Below are 19754 nucleotides of genomic sequence, written 5' to 3'. Positions count from 1 at the left end.
TGTCCAGAAAGTCAGCAGTGCAGTGACTTGACAAACCACATCAAGGACTGGGATTTAGGGAGTGCAGCCAAAAAGAAAAAAATCAATCCAAGCACATTAGCAACCAGTTAAAGCTTTTCAGATAATAATCAAGCATATCATGTTTATTGCTTTGTTATCTCATCTGTCCTTTTTCTCTCTCATCCCCTGCAGCTTTTTTTCCCATTCTGCAATTCTCCTTAGACTGTTTGACCACTGATAATTAACACATCATGTGTCTCTTCCCCTTTGCTCTGCCCTCTGCTCCTTCTTCTTCTTCTTCTGCCCACGTTTCTCCAGAGGACACTGTGAAGCTGCACAACGGGCCGGCAAAGAACAGCTACATGGAGCAAAGTTTCCACGGCCTCAACCCAGTGCTCAACATCCCTGTCAGCCTGGGCTACGTAGAGCAGGCCAAGAGGAACGCAGCCCTGACTGGCCTGGAGCTGGAGCGCTGGGTAGACAGCCTGGTGGGCGAGCTGTGGGAAGCGGCCGACGTCTGCTCCGTTGGCCCTACAGCCTGTCCTGTGATGCAGGCCTGCGCCAAGAACCCGTGGAGCTCCCAGAGCCCTGACCCCAAATCCCAGCTCAGAGCACCGAGAGCAGACGGGCGCATCAGGTAGCAGTGAGGCCTCCAGCTGGACAGGAGGCCACGGCACAGGAGAGTCACTGTTGATTTTTTATTTATTTACGGCATTTGTTGCAACCTGGGGGGGGAGGAAAATTGTTCTTCCTCTCTTTAGGGAGAAGAAAACTAAATAAAAAGTGGATTTTCGGGGCGGGGAAGGCTGTTTTAAGAATGATTTTCACTTCCTCCCGTGGGATTCCTCCATTTAGGGGATTATGCTGGCTTTGCGATTTCAGTTTCTCACTGTATTTATTTTTCTAATCATGGCTGAGTTTTAACTGTGATCAAATGTTGCAATTTTTTTGAACACCTATTTTGCTGCTGAATGAATTATAAAGTCAGCTTTTAAAGCCCTGTGTGGGGGAGCAGTGGTCCTGGATCGTCAACACTGGTAGCAGAGCGAGATCTGCTGCAATAAGGCCTTAGCTGTAAGACGTGTTTGAGGAGGCGAATGTGCGTCCGTGACTTTTTACGTCGACAAAGAACAAAATGAGCTGATATCTGTGTGTTCACATGAATCCAAACACTCACATGAGTCAAAAAAAAAAGGATTATTTTGATACCTCTCGAAAACGCTGAAAGCAAATTTACAAGTTACTGAGAAACGACACATATTGCAGTGTTAGTAAAGCCACTTTCTTTAAATCTCTGCGTTTTCTGATAGGTCACTGACTCAGTTTGTAAATTAGTCGAATAAATCAGTAACAGCACAACTTCATTGTGTTCAGTGCCAGATTGCGATTGCGGAGCTGTTGTGGCTGCGCTCGCCATCTGCTGCCTGTCACATATCGTAAATGTGGAAAAGAAGAAGAAAATGCAAATACAGAGGCCTTTTTCCAGCATCATTACAAATATTTAGATAATAATAGAACATGTAGACACATTCATTGTTCTAGAGTCAGTATTTTAAGACGTAACATAGTGTAGTTTTCGTTTATCAAACCCAGATGTTGTGACAGGCGAAAAAAAGACAAAGATAGAACAGCTTTTTATTTTGTTGGTTGGTTCGTTTGTTTGTTTGTTTGCTTGTTTTTTACCAAACTGCCTCAAACTTGAAACAACAATCTCAAGCTGACCTTAAAATTCCCCATCCTTGAATTCAATGTCATCTTTTTTTTAATTATTTTTATTTACCTTTTCTTTATGTTGTATATAATTCTATAAGAAGTCTCAAAAAAAATGGTATGAATGGTTGCTGGGGATGAGTCCATGAGTCGCTATTTATTTCTAAGTTTATATTAATACTGATATTTTTAGTCAGTGACTAAATAACTGCGACGCTGCTTGGGCAGCATGATAAATATTTTTTTGTAAAGAAAGCCGCCTTTATTTACAAAGGCCAACAACCCCAAACTTATACGACACCTTTTTATGGCCCGCACCTGTGTGTTCGTCAGTGTTGTCCTGTCTGAATAGATTTCCTTGTCTTGGTTTCTTACATGGCTGTTTTTGCAAAGTGCATCATAAGAGGAAGCCACTCTGTCCTATGAGGTCAGAGGTCCGATACACAAAAAAAACAAAAAAAAAACACTCCTCACAAGCAAACACAAGATAATGTTGGAATTGAAGGAGAATCTGTGTGTTTTTTTTGTTTATTTTTCCTATCTCTTTTTGGTGTTTTTTCAGTTCCCGTTTGAGAATGATAACAAGTGGTAGTGATCTTCATGCTGTGACAATAATGTATAAATAAAAGTGAGTATTATTATATTGTGACTTGACTGCTAAATACATCGTTTATTAGAGCCGGGTCCGTGGCACCTTTTCAAATCGACGTCATTTTAAACACATTTTCTGCCATCAAGACAATCTGTGGACATTTGAGCCAGTTCATTTCCCCCCAGTGTGACACGGTGCCACAACACATCCGGAACAATGCGTGCGTACGGTTTGCACATCTGTCTTGAGTTTGAAATAAGGTTTATCCAAAGCCAATTAGGACTTCAATCTGTGATCGTCAACATTGTTTATCCATCACTCACACTGAGTGGCTGTTTTTTTTCTGGCTAATTAGGAGACATTACTGTTCATTAATGTCAAGTTCACCTTCCCCTCTCTGTCGGATGTGTCTATTATAAACACTATCACTCATACCCTCTGAAAAAAAAAATCGACGCTGTTTCCTGGGCTGAGGCTGCAAAGGACAATTTAGATTTTTTTTTTAATCTTTTAACTTAAAGTGCCACCGTGCTCTCGATAATTACTTCACACAGCTCAGCATACTATGATATAAGTTCGGTGACAGTTTTGGAAACACAAAAAAAAAATTAAATAAATAAATAAATGTAACTCAATGTGAAAGTCATATTTTGTAACTAAATGGTTAACAAATGAAGATGTACATAGGTATTTTGTATTGAGATATTGTTTAAAAAGGTATTGTACATGTAAATACAGACGTGGTAAAAATGAATTATGAAGAGTTTTTAAAAATGTCAATAATTGGGCACAAATGAATCCATGGTGTGTGTTTTCTAATCAAAGTGCATAACCTGTTTCAGTGTTTTTTGGGCGACTGCCATCGTCCCGTTTGCCTCTCAGAGAAAATCACATGCCAGATTGTTGTTGTTCTTGCTGGAATGTATTGTTGAGCAACTGTTGCACAAGTTTCTCTGACTGATGTTAACCCCATTATCTCTCTTTTCTTTTCTGGGGAGGCTCTGTGTGCCTTAGATGACTTTTAGAACCTTCTCTGCCCATTAAAGAAAAAGAAGAAAACACTTATTTTCTAACTTGTTTTGACATTACGTGAAGAATACCGCGAGTCTGTCAAGTGATTCACTGGTACCCGCAACACCAAAAAGATGTCTGCTGTTGTATATATATATCATCAGGCCTTCTGTTGTTATCGGCTTTTATGTTGGGGTTTTTTTGTTGTTGTTTTTTTCATCCCTTTGTGGGATTTGTTTAGTTGTACTTGACTGGCTTGTTTTTCTTCTCTCTGACTGCTTTTTTTGGAAATAAAATTACATGGAAAAACTGCTCATGGCGACACGTGTCTTGTGCAGCAGTTATACAGGTTGTCATTATGCTGTTGCTGCTTGTTGAAATGCAAGTGGCATTGCAGATAATTACATTTTAGTGGATAATATGTTTTCAATATGGGATATATTTAGTGCCTGCTGCTGTGTTAGGGTTAGAGTACTCAAAACATGCGATTTGATCGGGAATCATGTGCTGTGACTTTTATTAGCATTTTGAGTAACCATAGCAAATAAAAAATTGCAAAAAAAAAATGGAAATATTTTCCACATGCACAAACACATGAAAGGGAAATGGCCCAAAAAAGGAGAAAAACCAATCCCACTTTGGAGCATCACAGTGTCGTCAGACTGTAACATAGAGATATGATTGAAACATTAAAAGAGTCACAAGACTTGGGACTTTTCTCAAAAGTCATAGGTTAGTATGTCGCCCAAAATGTGACAAAAAGGTCATAGGTTAATATGTGATCCAAAATGTAACAAAAAAGTCATAGGTTAGTATGTAGTCCAAAATGTGACAAAAAAGTCATACTTTAGTATATCATCCAAAATTTGACAAAAATGTCATAGGTTAGTATGTCATCCAAAATTAGACAAAAAGGTAATAGGTTAGTATGTCGTCCAAAATGCTGTAGAGACGGGAATAATATTAAATGTGGACAGTGACATTTATACATTCTACAGACATAATTTACGTGACATTTTTTTATAAACTGTAATAATTTCTATCGACGATTCACATTTATTGTTAAATGCTGCATGGATTATTTTTGCATTGCTTTTTATTTCTGGCCTCTAGGTGGTGCTAGCTTCACATTCCTGCAGCGTCTAACTGGAGGGTGCGCAACAATTTTTCTACCAGGGGGCCAGACTGGCGCACACTCACTGGCCATTTTATTAGGTACACCCGTTCACCTGCTATATTAACGCAGTCACTTAATGTATTAAACATGTAGGCCTGGTCAATACGACCTGCTGAAGTTCATACCGAGCAACACAATGAGGATGAAAGATTTAGGTAACTTTGAATGTCGCGTGATTGTTAGTGGCAGACAGGCTGGCGCAGTGGCTTCATTCCTGGCCCAGGGTCCCTCCTTCCACCAAGTTGAATGGAAAACAAGCAGATATAACTAAAAATATAATTAGTTGGCAGAGGTCATGAAAGAACACGTGATTGAATTTGCACGGGAATGCGTACATGCCTCCCCCTCAGCTCTGAAAAAGAGAACATTTCCATCAATAAGTCATTTCTCTGGCAGAAATGACTTATGGCCAGACTGTTACTGAGGCAACAGTAGCTCTATTAACTTCTTGTTGTGAAATAAGGTATACAGAGGACCATTTCTGAACGCACAACACATCAAACCTTGAAGCAGCAAAATGCCCCGAAAGATAATGCAACACAATGCTCACAACACTAGATATCAGTACTTTGTAAATCTGCTGCCTTGTTCATCTTTTCTATTTGTACCTGTTTTTCTTCCTGTTGTCATTTGCTGTTAATGTTGTTGTCCAAATGTATGATGCTACCACAGATCCTGTATGTCTCACTTGTAACATCTATTTTTAATGTCAGTGTAACTTCCCAAAAAAGGTTAAATAAAAATACAATTAATACAATTTTTCTCATGGTGTGCTCCCTGTAGTGTAGACCAACAAAAACAGATGAAAACCAGAGTATATTAGATCACTACTTCCTTCATTTCAAAAAACATGTTACCCCAAAGCTTTGTTTCTACACTTTGTGGAAAAGTGGAAGTGTGAACTGGAACTGCCATCTCAGCATATGTTTTTGAAACATGAACAAAGGCATTTGTAATAACACCAACACAAAGCTTTATTAAATATGCCTATTAATCTGTGATAATCACCATACAAAACTGTGTACACATTACATTTACAGTCTTACATCCATACATAACACATCTACAGTTAGTTGGATCAGAATTGTAATCATAAGGATTCTAAGCATGAAGAACTGGAGCAAACACAAAAGAGAAGAGCTCTACATTAGCGACAGGACAAGACACAATCACAAGAAGCAAGCTTCAACACAGAGAGCTGATTTCACTCTTGCTACAGCCCCACTTGCAGCAGGCGTTGGACAGTCCGACCACCGCATCCCGTCCTTTTCGATCTGCACTCCGTAGCACCTCCAGCACTCCCTCTGAGACAGGCAGGTGAACTGAGTGGCCATATCCTGGAGCCAAAGGTACCACGTCCAATGTTGGATCTTTCCATGATTTGGACCCTGCGGGATCCTGGTCACTGGATTGTTGAGACATGGGATTTGTGTTCCATGGGTCAAAGGCTTCTTCTTCAATGAGAGCTGATTAAAAAAAAGCAAGAGAGAACCTCATAATATTGTGTTTTGTCTCAAAGAAAACATGGCAGATCTCTCATGGACACAGTCTTACCTGGGTCGCCTAAGCTTCTCCTCCAGCGAGAACCACCGCAGGTAAAGATAACGGCTCGTATGAACTCTCTGCCACACAGCTTCACTCCATAGAAAGCAGGATGGCCGTCATTGGAGTGCACCCTGGTGACAAGAGCGACCAATAAGCCTACGGTCAAGAGGGCTGTCTTCCACATGGCGAGAGTTAAAATATGCTGAAGACCTCCTCAAAGCCTGGAAATTGCTGTCTCTGTGATTTGTGTTTCATTTTGAAACTGCTTATATAGGCCTCAGAGAAGGACCTCAACTCACCTCTACTCTTTGCCACGACCACAGATAAGATGGAGACCTTTAGGAGAAACAATGAACATGGAGGGAACAGGTTTTGATTAAGAAGTGAATGATGCCAGGGGTGACTTGGCTATCTAATCACATGTGGCCTTTTGATGGCCTTTCTGTCCGTGCTACATCAGTTGTGTTGTTCTGTATGTCACCAGCATAATCTCTGTCTTGCTATCTGCTCCGCACTGGATGGAGATTATAATCCATTCACCCCCCAAGAATAGCAACGTTGTATACATTCACTTACACACACACCAAGGTTAGATTTTTCATTAGTTTTAAAATGAGTTAGTTTTAATTAGTTTTAAGAGCGGGTTTGCTTACTTTTATTTGTTTTGTATATGCTTAGTTTTATTGTTAGTTAGTTCATTTTTGTAAAAATGAATATATGTCAGGTGCAAGATGCAATAAGGTCATAACATAAGTATAAACCAACAAAATATGCCATTTTAAAAATGTATTAGGACAGATGAACATCCCATCTCTGAATCAAATATAAGAAATGATGTGCATCATACTGCTGAGGTTGGATGCAGTTAGTGTGTCAGGCAAATAGCCAACAGACTAAAGACAGACATGAACATAACATAAATTACAATAAATAACTCTCATAAGACACATCACATTCTTTGTGAACCAGGAGTCTCAGGAGCTCAATCTGAGGAAAAGCATGAGCAACATTTTAAAAGACTAACAGAGATTTGATTTACTTCGATGAACCAACTCAAACCAACTGACCACACAATGAACATTATGTTTAACCTGCATAGCCTTATGTCCCACATTGGAAACCAAAACAAGTTGATTTTTTTATTATTACAAATGAAAATTAAAAAAAAATTGTACAAAAATAAATACACTTCATATGAACCCCAAAGGATTATGTATGAAATTAATTTTCAAAGATGACATTTATTTCAGTTTTTTTCAATTTCAGTTTTGGTTATTTCGCTAGTTCTCGTTAACTATAATAACCTTGGAACACACACACACACACACAGCTACTTTGTGATTACAGAGTTGCTGTGATGGTGAACTTGGACACATTTTGGATCCACATCACATCACCGGTGATTTCTACAAGCTGGAAAGAAGAGACACAGCTGGAAATGACAGCTCAGTTTTAGAAGGTTATATTTGAAAGTGTGAAAGGAGGTGATAGACCAGTCGATGCCTCAATTTACAGGATCGACTCTTAGTGTGCTTTGATGCCTCTTTTAAATGTGTGTGTGCGGGGTTTTCAAGTATAACCAAAAAAATGGCCTTTATTGCCCTAATCGCATATCTTTTAACAAAAAGACATAAATAATCTATTTAAGTTTGTTCTGCTATTTATAGGAGGACACTATATTGGCTTTGACTCGGGACAGCCAAATCACAACCATCAATTCAATCAATTCATGCCCAACCTGAGCCTGAACCTCATTACAAAACACACCTTAAGCCTAACCAGTTAATGCCAAATCTTCACCATCACCTAATTCACATTTTACAGTAATCCTAACTTTAACCAGAGCCTCAGAGAATATGCGTCTCCTCTTTAGGACAAGATTTTGGTTCCCATGAGGACTGCTGGTCCTGACAAAGTTTGTGCATTCAGAAGAAACAGAAACACACACACCCACACACATATGCATAGCATAGCAAACCTTAACCATCACAACTAAGTGCCTAACCCTAACCTTTACCTTACACACACCTGTATGCAGTGGGTGCCTTGACACTTATTACGAACTAGAATGAACATAAGGTATAAGAATACATTTAAAATATAAAATCTGAATAATAATAATCATAAAGGAAAATATAAATAGAAAATGTAAACAATTCAATTTGTAAAAATTATGTATCTCAAAAGCTGTGGACATAATACAGTATGTACAGGAAGTGGCTGAATTGCAGTTTGTATTATGCATATATATAAATATTCGTACTTAAGTGTACATATATATAGTCAAGTATCAACACTATATTTGTTGAATTGCTCTAAATTTCCACATAACGTGACAGTCTTGCACAGCCATAAAAGTCACATTAGAGGTGCACGTTGTGCTCGGGTCAGCAGTGACGGACAGCAACTGTCGACGTATCAAATAAGGACGTTTTTAATGACGTAGCGACCACAATCTAAGTCAGCCAATCGTCATTCAGCGTAGGGCGGGCCGATTACGAGAGGGTAGCAACAGTTGCCCCGGTGAAGGCAAAGGCGCCATAGTCACGGTAGTCCTGGCGACAAGAGCCAAGCAACGGGAGTCAACAACAACAACCTAAATCTAAAGGAAAAAAAACTTTAACGACAAAAAGGACAATACTGGGATAAACTAGAGGTGAAAAGTAAAATATCTCACAGTTACGATTGAATATTTTCTGTCATTTTTGTCCGCGTGCTTGTTTGTAACATCGTCAGCGTTTGTGTGAAATGGCCAGACTGTGTGTGTGTGTGGCATGATGAAAAGTGGTTGCTAGCTTCTTTCTCAGACAGACCGTTGTTATGGCGATGTCAGATATTTTGATAAGAGCACAAGATGGCGGGTGTGTTATGGTTGTAGTGCCAGTCGTACTTTTTTTGTTTTTTTAAAGCACACCCGTGAGGCAGTTATAACTGTTTCCCACAGTTTTAGAGTCCACGCGAAGCGAGAGTGACACTTGAGTGGTGGCGTGGTCGCAGATTTATTGAGTGGCTAACGACCACAGCTAGCTCGCTTTAACGCCAAATGTCATGAAGCATGAGCTGCTAGCAGGGCGAAGCTATCACTCTCGTTTTCGCAACTCACTTTTCAAGTCAGCAAACCCCGTAACTGTTGGGCAGAAAAAGAACAGCTCACCCAAGAAACACATTCTAGTTGTAAATATAGGTACATAGGTGCATATTGTTTCGTAATAGTATTACGACTTTGAAAAACTTTTTGGTCTGTCATTGAGTTCAGGAAGTCACTCCCGTGAACACTGTGTGCACAGAATGATCATATGCGTGTCGTCCTGGTTCAGGCAGGAGTGGCTTGTCTGCCAGTGGGATGGCCTTAAATTCACTTAATTGTTAACTTTATTTCCACATGTTATTGTCTGATATTATTCACGTTGGTTGCATATTTTACATATATTTTTGATGAGTTATTATTTAACCTGAAATGTCTCAATTAATTCAAATTTTCAAGCAATATTTTACTAGTACATCTCAAAAACACACACTGTTTATTCTTAAATGTGAGCTATGTTTCACACTGGATCAAACAGGAAGTGCCAGAGACTACTGCTAAATCAGACAAAAGCCCTACTTCCTCCTCTGATTTATGTTCCTACGCACACTAGCGTGCGCGCACACACACACACACCGCTATGGTTTTAAGCCTTATCCCTAACCTGAACCACAGTTAATGTGAAAACATAACCTTAAACAAGCCACAAATCTACTACTAGTCCTGACAAGGGCAGTGTGCTCACATAGCACACTTACATTTCCTTGTGAAAACGTAGATGCGGTACTGATTTATTTGCCAAAATGGCGTGTTTTAGTACTTCAATTGACCTGTTCTGTTTTTTTCTAGCCATAGAACCAGTTGCCTCAAAGGATCGGTTGCCATGGCAACTTCTGGGTACTCGGAAGACCTTCAGCCTCAGCAGGCCAACTCGGTAGCCATAGCAACACCTGCTGCCGCCACACCCTCAACCGCAAAGACGGCACACTTCCTGTCTGAGATCCCCCCAACCTCTGGAACCGCTGCAACAGCCAACCAATCCGCCACTGCCTCAAAAACAGGACAGGACGCACTTTGTTCTCAAGCGCCGCCCACCCAGGCCCAGAGCCTGAAGGCAGTGGTTCTGACCACTCCCACGCAGCACTATGTAACCTCTGACATCCAGCACTCTGCAGTCCAGAAGAATAATGGTCAGAGCGGCTCGCCTCAGTACATCATAGTTACTGTTGCAGGTGAGGGTCTTCTGAATAAGTGCCACACACAAGCCCACATAATACGATCTTTGAATTATAGCTCATGTAAACAGCAGCATGAGCAAGTTCTGATAGTTGCTAGTTGGCAGTTTGGTGTGCACAGAGCGTTGGATTCTCAGTGCAGAGGAGAGTTGTGTGTACTTGTCCATAAATCCACAGTATTAATTCAAATTATTTTCAAGGGCCCACTTTTTGCCATTGTAGTAATACTAATTGTTATGATCTGTGACAATGATGTTTAATTAGTTCATCGCTGGTGGGTCATGAGCCTGTGCTTCAGTTTTGCACCCCACTGAATTGTGTGCCATCTTTAAACTAGTAATTGCTTGGATGGTTAAAATAAAGACCAGTAGGTCTGAATTGCACCAGGACCCAAGATCCACTGATGTAGTTTGCTCGTCTGGTTTGATGGTGCATACATTATGAGAAAAAATAAGCTGATGGACTTGGTTGCTAGGCTGCATAGTCCCGAATGTGGGAGTGTGGATGGATGACCTCACTTTTCTTTTATATTGGTGCTTTTGCTGTTATAGAGAGGTGATGGCATAATCCTAATCCTTTTTAAATTATTATTTATTATTCTATCTCATTACATGTGTCCTGATGTTAAAAAGGTTTTGTCATTAGGAAACGGTTTCACCAGATATTTTAAAATATAGTGAAAATGAGAGATGGACCCTGCCACTGAAGTCTATCTTTAAGTTTATTTTAGGGCTGTCTATTCGTAGATCTTTTTGCCTGCTCGTATCGAGTAACACTATGCACCCTCACTCAGAGCTCAAAGCTTGTGTCCTTCTCATAGAGGTGGATCATTAAAGTAACCTACTGTGTTAGTTCAATTATTTTTTCCGTTATCTGAGACACAGACTGCTGCTGTAGTCAAACCAGTCACACAGCATATTGTGTTGTACTTTACCTGAGGCTGAGATACTGTAACACAAAGAAACACAGAGTGGGAGCGAAAGTATTAAGGACACAATGGTGTTTCTGTTCATCTGGGATTTAACAGTGGTCGTAACAAATAAACTAAGTTTTACTTGAACTCTTAAGCTAGCAGATCATATATTAGTAGTGTTCTGAATACAAGTTGGTGCTGGAACAGGGATTATTTTATTATGAGTCAAATCAGTTTTATGTATGCCTTCAAGATTAAAAAAAAAAAAGGAAAAGATTTGTTCATCACAATTCACCACATTGTATAGTGACAGTTCCCCACATCATGTCTGAAAATGCAATAGTGATTATCTTACTGACGGCATATTGGAAATATAAATGGCAAGTAAAGGTTTAGGTTATGCACATAATGTAACCACCCCTTTGTGTCCCAGGCCACTTTGAGTGAATTAAAGCAGTAGTTTGTAACATTCAAATATAAATGAATGTCTGTTACATTCAAACGTTCATTGCCAAATGAGTTCACACGATGCTGATTAAGCCTATCAGCACCACATGACTCTCTTTTTTTTTCCTCTCAGTGTAGCAGTTGTGTTGTGTTGTGTTTGTGACGCATTTTAAGTCACGACTGAGTAGGTGAGGCGGATGAAGCACACCACTCAAGTAAAGCTTCATACAGCAGCACTATGGCAGTAAACATTTGATTCCCCATCGACATCCGGACAGTAGTAGTAGTTAAAAAAAAAAGCAATCACTTACTTGTAGATCGCACTTATCACTAGCACTAGAAATGCACTTACTGTAAGTCGCTTTGGATAAAAGCGTCTGCCAAATGACATGTAATATAATGTAATGTAAACATGGACTTATTTCTTATCGCAATCATGATTCTAGCCACAAATGTGATTGTCTGATCTGCCTGTTTTTATTCTTTCAGCCAATAGCTTTTTCCCTTTCAATCCTGTAAGTTATCGGCATTGAAGTATAACAGACGCAAGTAGATGGATATTTAACTTGCTGCCAGATGTGAGAAACACAGAGACTTTGTCTCTATTGAGTTCAGATAATTGTCCTCGCTCTGGGTCCCGTCGTCGGGATTTAAAGGTTACTATGTTGTCAAACATGAAGTGAGTAAACAGCAGTAAGAACCAGAACTGCCAGAGGAGAGACTGAATCTCATTTACCGTTATCACAATACATAGGCGTCGAGCTTAGGGTGGCGTGGCAGAAGCAGGACAGTGTTAAATGTTTCTCATCTGAAGAAAATGAGAAAAAAAAGAAGTAAATATTACCCTCTCCTTCACCCACCCACCCACCCACCTTCCTTCCCTCCACTGTTTTCTCCCCCCATCCTCCATCTCTAATGTATCTCCCATTTCCTTTTCATCTGATCTGCATGTTTACAAGATGGAGGGATTTCTCTCTCCATCTGGGGAGATTAGCTGTCCAAGGCCGTCCTTCTGCATGCAACATATAAGGATGAGAGGAGAGATGGTCAGACACACTTTCTCCCCTCCTCAGTATCAGTCTCTGCTCCCATTAGTTAAAACAAAAACAGTCGCGGGATGTTCTGTGGCGGCTGTTATTACGATTTGGAAGCAATGTGTCGTGAGTACTGAAACTTGTGGTGATGGTGGCTGGATTAAAAAAGCGTTTTTTTTTTGTTCGTCTGTTGAAACTTCTCTCCCGCACGCTTGTGTCACCCCGTCCCTAGAGGGTTCTGTTCACTCCAATGACAGTCTGTCGGACTCCAGTCCACCGGGCCCCGGCGTTCCTACTCAGGTTTGCCAACCTGTGCAGACCACAACACAGGTGAGATGCACACATTTTCACAAATCCAATTCATTTGTTATTTTTGGTTGTAAGCAGAGAGTTAAGATTAAACCGATTTAAGTTTGGTCTGACGCTGTGACTTTACTCACCAGCAGAGGTCAGTGTTGCAGGCGGTCACTCAGGCAGCCAAGAGAATTCAGTCAGGCCACGGCAACAATCTTCAGTCTGTGCACATTAACCAGGAGGTAAAGAGAAAGGCACAAAACATTTCATCACGTTCAAGAACAAACAGTAAATGCATCACATTCAAGCTTAGGGCGCATCTGTGTCCCACTTTTAGAACTCTCTCTCATACTCTTCTTCTCTCGCTTGAGTTTTCTTCAATGGCAGACACCAGTTAGCTCTCTTTTTTCCTGGTTGTTTATTCCTTCATACCATCTACCAGATGTTTAGTGGTCATTCTTTGGCTTCCACTGATGTATAACAATGATGTTAGTCAGCTGTCAAACGGGTGTCTGCTCTGTTCTTGACTTCCCTGTTGTTAGAGCACAGCATGCATTTTTCACGGGTGATTTAAGTCTCGTCTGTCGTCGCTGTCCAGGTGGATCATGTGTTCTCTGGACAGGTGCAGTATGTGGACGGAGCAGGAGATGCAACCTTCAACACATCCACTGTGTGAGTAGAGAGCGAGCCGCTTACACACACACATGTTAAGTACGTTTCCTGGACGCACTGTTGTACCCACTGTGTACTTATAAGTTTCTGTCTGCGTGTACGTACAGTCGATCGAGCAACTACCCTTTCGCCGAGTCGCCCCTCTTCTCCCAGACCCCTCCCACCACCTCCTCCACCTACTACGAGGCTACGCCCAGCACTGAGTCAGACATCACCGGAGCTGTGACCTCGCAGCCAGTGTCTGTGGCAACAGGAGGAGCCAATAGCGGGGCAGCTGGTGCCGGTGGAGCAGGCTACATCATTCAGGGGGGTTATATGTTAGGAGGAGGAGGAGGACATAGTTACACTAGCCCTAACTCTCGAGCCCCTCCTGCTACTGTGAGTACTCAAAAACATACTTGGTTATAATCAATAACAACGAAGGATAAGGAAATTAAAATTGTGTGACCCACCATCTCTTCTAGGTGCAGTGGCTGTGTGATAACTATGAGGGGGCGGAGGGGGTGAGTTTACCTCGCTGCACCCTCTACTACCACTACCTGCTCCACTGCCAGGAGCAGAAACTAGAACCCGTTAATGCTGCGTCGTTTGGCAAACTCATCAGGTCTGTCTTCATGGGGCTGCGCACACGAAGACTCGGGACCAGGTAGACCTGCTCGCACACGCCCATCCACCATCACAACTCAACGTCTAACCCTAACGGTCTTAACCTGTGTGTATTTCAGAGGGAACTCCAAGTACCACTACTATGGTTTGAGGATTAAATCTGGTTCACCGCTGCTCAGACTCATGGATGAGCAACAGCACATGGCGATGAGGCAGCAGCCTTTCTCACAGAAAAACAGGTATCCACACATGGACTGTGTAGTTTAAGCGTTACCTTTGAGATATAAAAAATAAAATATTAATGCGCGTTCACCACAAGATGCAGTGTGTGACGGTTCACTCAGTATGTGTGTGTGGTAAAATCTCAATCCAAACAATACGATCTAACAGTTGCTTTGCTTTTTCTAATGATCTCACACTTATCCGTGTCTTCCCTCTGACTCGCTCTCCCTGAATGCTGGGCCACTTGTTCTGTAGGATAAAGACAGTTCAGAAGACACAGGGAATCGCCAATGGTACATCAGGTGGGGCAGGTCAACAGCAGGCAGGAGCAGTCTGTGATATTTCAGCCCAAGTGCAACAGTATCAGCAGTTTCTGGGTCAGGAAACTCACAGTCTCTTATTATTTGATTTCATTTCATATAAAAATACTTGGACATGAACCAAGCTACAATTTGTGAAACTAATCTGGGTTTTGATGCGGTGCAGTAGAGAGTGTGACGGTAAAGACCTGACTGTTTGTTTCTCCTCTCCTTGTGTAGAGGCGTCAAGGTCACTGCCAGGCTTTGTGGACATTGATCTGCAAGATCGAACGCTGCCTGACGGAATCCTTGTAGAACACCTCAAGGCCTTCCAGAGTCTCTACAGAGAACATTGTGAGGTAGGCTGCAGTGGACAGAGAGAGAGAGGAGACACACTCCTAATAATTATCATAATAAAACATTAGTCACAGCCAGTTTCTAATGTGGATGCAGATCTGTGTATGCACTCTGAAACGTCAATAATACAATTGACAATGATTCCCTCCCCACAGGCCGTTATGGATGTGATGGTCAACCTTCAGTTCACTCTTGTAGAGACACTGTGGAAATCCTTCTGGAGGTTCAGCCAGAGCAATGACACGGAATCAATCAACCTGTAAGCATTCAGAAACAGAGAGAGAGAGAGAGACTTTAAATGCTGCTATAACTGACTGACTGACACTCCTGCCTCACGTCTCTCCCTCTCTCGCTCTCTCTCCCTGCACTCCTCCAGGCACAATGAGTCAGAGAAGAGGCTGCCCAAGTCATGCCTGGTGGTGCTGTGTAAGTTTGAGCCGGTGTTACGCTGGACGAGACAGTGTGACAACCTGCTGTACCAAACTCTGGTGGAGATCCTCATCCCTGATGTACTCAGACCGATCCCCAGTGAGTTGTCAAGGCCTTAAAGGGCCCTATGTACTGTGTATATATACAGTGAACGTTATTAATGTGAACCCATTCTCTCGTTCTCTCCCTCACCACTCCACCTCCATCAGGTGCCTTGACTCAGGCCATTCGAAACTTTGCCAAGAGTCTGGAGAATTGGTTGGCGGGTGCCATGATGAACATCCCAGAGGAGATGGTCCGCATTAAGGTATCTGTATGTTAATGCCCTCAGTTGAAATTGGCAATTTACAGACATTAAAACCAAAAAAAAAAAACTGTTTCTCAGATCCATTTATTACAGCTTCTAGATCCTGAGCTGAATGATTGAATACGCTTAAGTTCAGTGTAAGCTGGCTGTTATTGTGCCCACTTCCTATTAGGGATGGGAATCGGTATCGGTCCGATACTGCTCAAATGATCGAATATTGGACAGATAAAAATGTGAAATCTGATACAATCCAAAACTCCTATATCACATGAAAAGCATCTTAGCTACAGATGGGACGATAACACTTTTTTGTGTCCAATACCAATATCACAAACTCAAGTATCTACCGACACCGATATTAGTCCGATACAGTCCTTTTAGACCAATTATGAACTATGAAGCTGCTATGAAACACATTTCAAAGACATTATTCTCCAATTGTGTAACAAATATTGTACGTGACAGCTCAGCTAAAATGCTTTTCATGTGACATGTAGGAGTTTTATCGGTCCGATATCCGATCCAGTGATTTTGACCAGTATCGCACCGATACCGATACTGACCGATCCCCATCCCCAATTTTAGCTGAGTCACATTTAATCTGTTTATTTCTTCGTTTTGGGAGAACAATATCTGTTACACAATTGGAGAATTATGTCTTTGAAGTGACTCGACACTAATGTGTTGTTAACAGCTTCAACAGCAGGTTTGTGGTGTCGGTATCGGACACAGTCAGGTGCTATCGTCCCATCCCTACTCTCTAACATGCACATCTTCTTATTTATTATTACCTCCCCCCTTCTCTTAGGTGGTATGTGTAAGTTCCTTCTCTCAAACATTGCGGCGCTACACCAGCCTGAACCACCTGGCCCAGGCTGCCCGTGCTGTCCTCCAGAACTCAGCGCAAATCAGCCAGATGTTTTCTGACCTCAACCGAGTGGATTTCACAAACGTACAGGTCTGTCAGGAGCTCTCTCTCTCGCTCGCTCTCCTTCCCATTTATTTTTTCTCCAGCGCTTTTGTCAAAGTGAAATCCCGCAGAACCCTGTGACACTGTGGACCTGTGTGCCCATCAGGAGCAGGCCTCCTGGGTGTGCCAGTGTGAAGACAGTGTGGTCCAAAGGCTGGAGCAAGACTTTAAAATGACGCTGCAGCAGCAAAACACCCTGGAGCAGTGGGCCACCTGGCTGGATGGCGTCGTCTCCCAGGCCCTAAAGCCTTACGAGCACAATCCCGTCACTCTTCCCAAGGCTGCCAAGGTTTTCCTGCTCAACTGGTCCTTCTATTGGTGAGTGGAAAAAGGAAAAATAATATACAGCAGAAAAAAAACGGTTGGTTTGACGATGAATATGAATTCTGTGTATGCTTTCATACCAGTTCCATGGTAATCCGGGACCTGACTCTGCGCAGCGCTGCCAGTTTTGGCTCCTTTCACCTGATCCGCTTGCTGTATGATGAGTACATGTACTACCTGATAGAGCACAGAGTGGCGCAGGCTAAAGGAGAGACGCCCATCGCCGTCATGGGAGAAGTGTGTACCTGTGACTAACTCTAAGTGTCTGTGTTTGCCAACATGTTAATGTTGATCATTGAAGCGTTATACTGGTGGTCCCTGTTCTAAATAAATCCATATTGTTGCTGAATGTCCAATCTTTGGTTTACAGTTTGCCAGCACTGTCAAGAGCAGGACTTCTCCAGATCTGGAAAAAGGTGAAGTTCAGTCTGCTTCTTGCCAACAAAGTGGGTTAGTTTGGAGTCATCGCTGTCGCTTATTGTCCCGTCTCTTCTCCAACAGACGAGGAGGAGGAGGACGACGACGACGAGAGCGAAGAGGAGAGCGGCGATCTCGTGCTGCACTCCAGCTCTCTGAGCGCGGTCGACGAGGAGAAGTCGATGGAGCCGCCCGCCAAACAGCCCAGGACGACTTTACACCTGCACACACCGTAGCGAATCAAGGGAAGAACGAACATGTGCCACTTCACCGCCTGCGCACCTCTGCTTTAACATCATATCATCTCATTTCATTGCCCCGCTTGTGTTTTGCAGACAGACGATATTTGATGTCGGGTGTTTAACTGTGTGCAGTCGTGACAAAGTGGAACGAGCCCTTTAGCCAGAATATTTGCTGCAGTTTATTTTTCCCCCTCTTGGCCTTCAAGTGCTCATTTAACTGTGCCTTCTGTGTCAGTGTCCACGTCTGTCCAGCCTAAACTAAACTCTCTATATAGTATATTTTTATTCTCAACTCCCTGCTAAACCACTGACCTGATTGCAGTGGAGAGGCAGTTCTTCATTGTACTCTTAACACTTGCATTGCCTTCAAAGACATGACTATGCAGGGGAGCTGGACTTAAATCTGCATCGTGTAACCTTTTGTGATTTTTGTTGTTGTTGTTGTTATTTTTCTGCCTCTGTTTGGTCCAAATTGACAGAAACAATAGAGCAGTACTGGTTTTCCGAGTCCTTTGCCTGAAAACTGGCTCTGTCAAACCATACTAGCAGAACGGACTTATAGGGAGCGTTTGTATGTGAACAGTGGCATCGCAGGGGCGGGTGGGGACAATCAGCTTCTGTCCCCTCCTATTGCTGAACAACTGTGTTATGTGAGCAGTAGAATTCCCTTCAGAAACGTTCAGGGGCGCTTCTTTGTTTTGTCAGTCACACTCGAGCCTGTTTGCCGCTGTCTCACTTTACTGGGACATCTTCAGACTTGAGACCAATCACTTCCTGTGTGCAGTTTGGGAAACGCTGCTGGGACACCACTATGATTAGAGTGAAATCATGTGACGATGGTCTGATTGTAACAAGAGAATTTGTTCATATTTAAAAGTTACATACGTCAAAAACATGATCATTTTATAAATCTGAGACGATGGTTCCAGACGCGCCGTGACCTGTGTTGAACTTTGTGATTTACAGCTATTTGTGGAGCCATATTTTACTTTTACCTTCGTTTGATGTCATTTATTTTTACTTTGGCCAATCAGCTGATCCTCTGTGCCTTTGCGAGATTAATAGCCTGAAAAAAAGAAAAAGCTTGTATTCTATATATTCTGTATTGATGGATTAATAAATGATGGTCCTGTGAAGTAGTTTTGGTGTTGTCATGAACTTTTACTAGCTAAAAAACAAAAAAAAGGATTGGGACAGTCGGGCTTTGTCGTGATGAATCCACTCCGTTTGTTTTTCATCCATTCATATTTTTCTTTTTCCAACCTCATTTTCACACACAGTGCTACATTTTACACAACGATCATCAGCGCAATTACTGCACTGTATCCATGGCAACCAATGTACCAGCTACAGCTATCTCAGAGTTTTTGTAGTACAAACGTAGATGTTTATTTTCAGGGTTTCTATGTTGAATATATATACATATACATATATATATATATACACACACACAGTATATTATAGATAAGCTATATTATATGTATCTCGTGAACTGCTGTTGTAATAGCCAAACTATTTGTATGTTGTTCAGCCATTACTGCCTTAATGAGCGTGTTTCCACCGTCCAGAGTTTTGAACTATATTTTTTAGAGCAAGCATGTGAATGTGGTGAATTGAATTAAAACTGACCCCTCTCAAAGAGCACATGCACAACGGGCAGCTTCACACACTGCATGAGCAGATGTTGGTTTTGTAGTGTTTGATTCTGTGAGGGGAAAAAGAAAGGAAAGACTCGAGATGGCCTGATTTTTAAAATCCCACCAAAGAACAATTAAAAATAGAAGGAAGGGTCATGGAGTGGCCAGAAGACAAAATCAACTGCTAAGTCACACAAAAAACGAGACTGTGACTTATATTCTGACCCGTGCTGCTTGTGCTCCTGAGTATTTTATATTATTGTGAAAACCTTTGTACTTAAATCTGTGA

At 41.8% G+C, this 19754-nt stretch overlaps 3 protein-coding genes across 4 annotated transcripts in view; 2 read left to right on the top strand and 1 right to left on the bottom strand.

Moving 5' to 3' along the window:
* Window positions 1–2353, top strand: part of LOC122771480 (xylosyltransferase 1-like) — an 82875-nt gene extending 80522 nt beyond the window's left edge. Inside the window, exon 11 of the mRNA XM_044029074.1 lies at window positions 319–2353. Within this exon, the coding sequence (XP_043885009.1) occupies window positions 319–641 (323 nt within the window). The 3' untranslated portion in view covers window positions 642–2353. The remainder of the gene's footprint in view (window positions 1–318) is intronic.
* A 3086-nt stretch (window positions 2354–5439) lies between these two features.
* LOC122771424 (relaxin-3-like) lies at window positions 5440–6649 on the bottom strand. The gene is made up of 2 exons (XM_044028993.1): window positions 6045–6649; window positions 5440–5956 (listed from the first exon to the last, which is right to left on the bottom strand). Exons 1-2 carry the CDS (start codon window positions 6217–6219, stop codon window positions 5676–5678), a joined length of 456 nt encoding a protein of 151 aa, XP_043884928.1. The 5' UTR covers window positions 6220–6649; the 3' UTR covers window positions 5440–5675.
* Window positions 6650–8543: 1894 nt separating this feature from the next.
* LOC122771310 (MHC class II regulatory factor RFX1-like) lies at window positions 8544–18967 on the top strand. Of its 2 annotated transcripts, none has more exons than XM_044028804.1 (18): window positions 8544–8691; window positions 9910–10292; window positions 12922–13019; window positions 13133–13225; window positions 13582–13655; window positions 13763–14033; window positions 14120–14301; window positions 14381–14500; window positions 14739–14860; window positions 15023–15141; window positions 15295–15398; window positions 15516–15667; window positions 15778–15875; window positions 16684–16833; window positions 16952–17163; window positions 17253–17406; window positions 17540–17585; window positions 17671–18967. In XM_044028804.1, exons 2-18 carry the CDS (start codon window positions 9944–9946, stop codon window positions 17820–17822), a joined length of 2496 nt encoding a protein of 831 aa, XP_043884739.1. In that variant the 5' UTR covers window positions 8544–8691; window positions 9910–9943; the 3' UTR covers window positions 17823–18967. The 2 variants fall into 2 exon arrangements, with proteins under 2 accessions (XP_043884739.1, XP_043884740.1); XM_044028805.1 differs by having other exon boundaries at window positions 8545–8691; window positions 13136–13225.
* The last annotated feature ends 787 nt before the right edge of the window (window positions 18968–19754 follow it).

The sequence above is a fragment of the Solea senegalensis genome, linkage group LG6 (genome assembly GCF_019176455.1).
Source record: "Solea senegalensis isolate Sse05_10M linkage group LG6, IFAPA_SoseM_1, whole genome shotgun sequence".
NCBI classification, from domain to species: Eukaryota; Metazoa; Chordata; class Actinopteri; order Pleuronectiformes; family Soleidae; genus Solea; species Solea senegalensis.
Note: the sequence above shows the minus strand (reverse complement) of the source record. Positions and strands in the feature narration are given on the sequence as shown.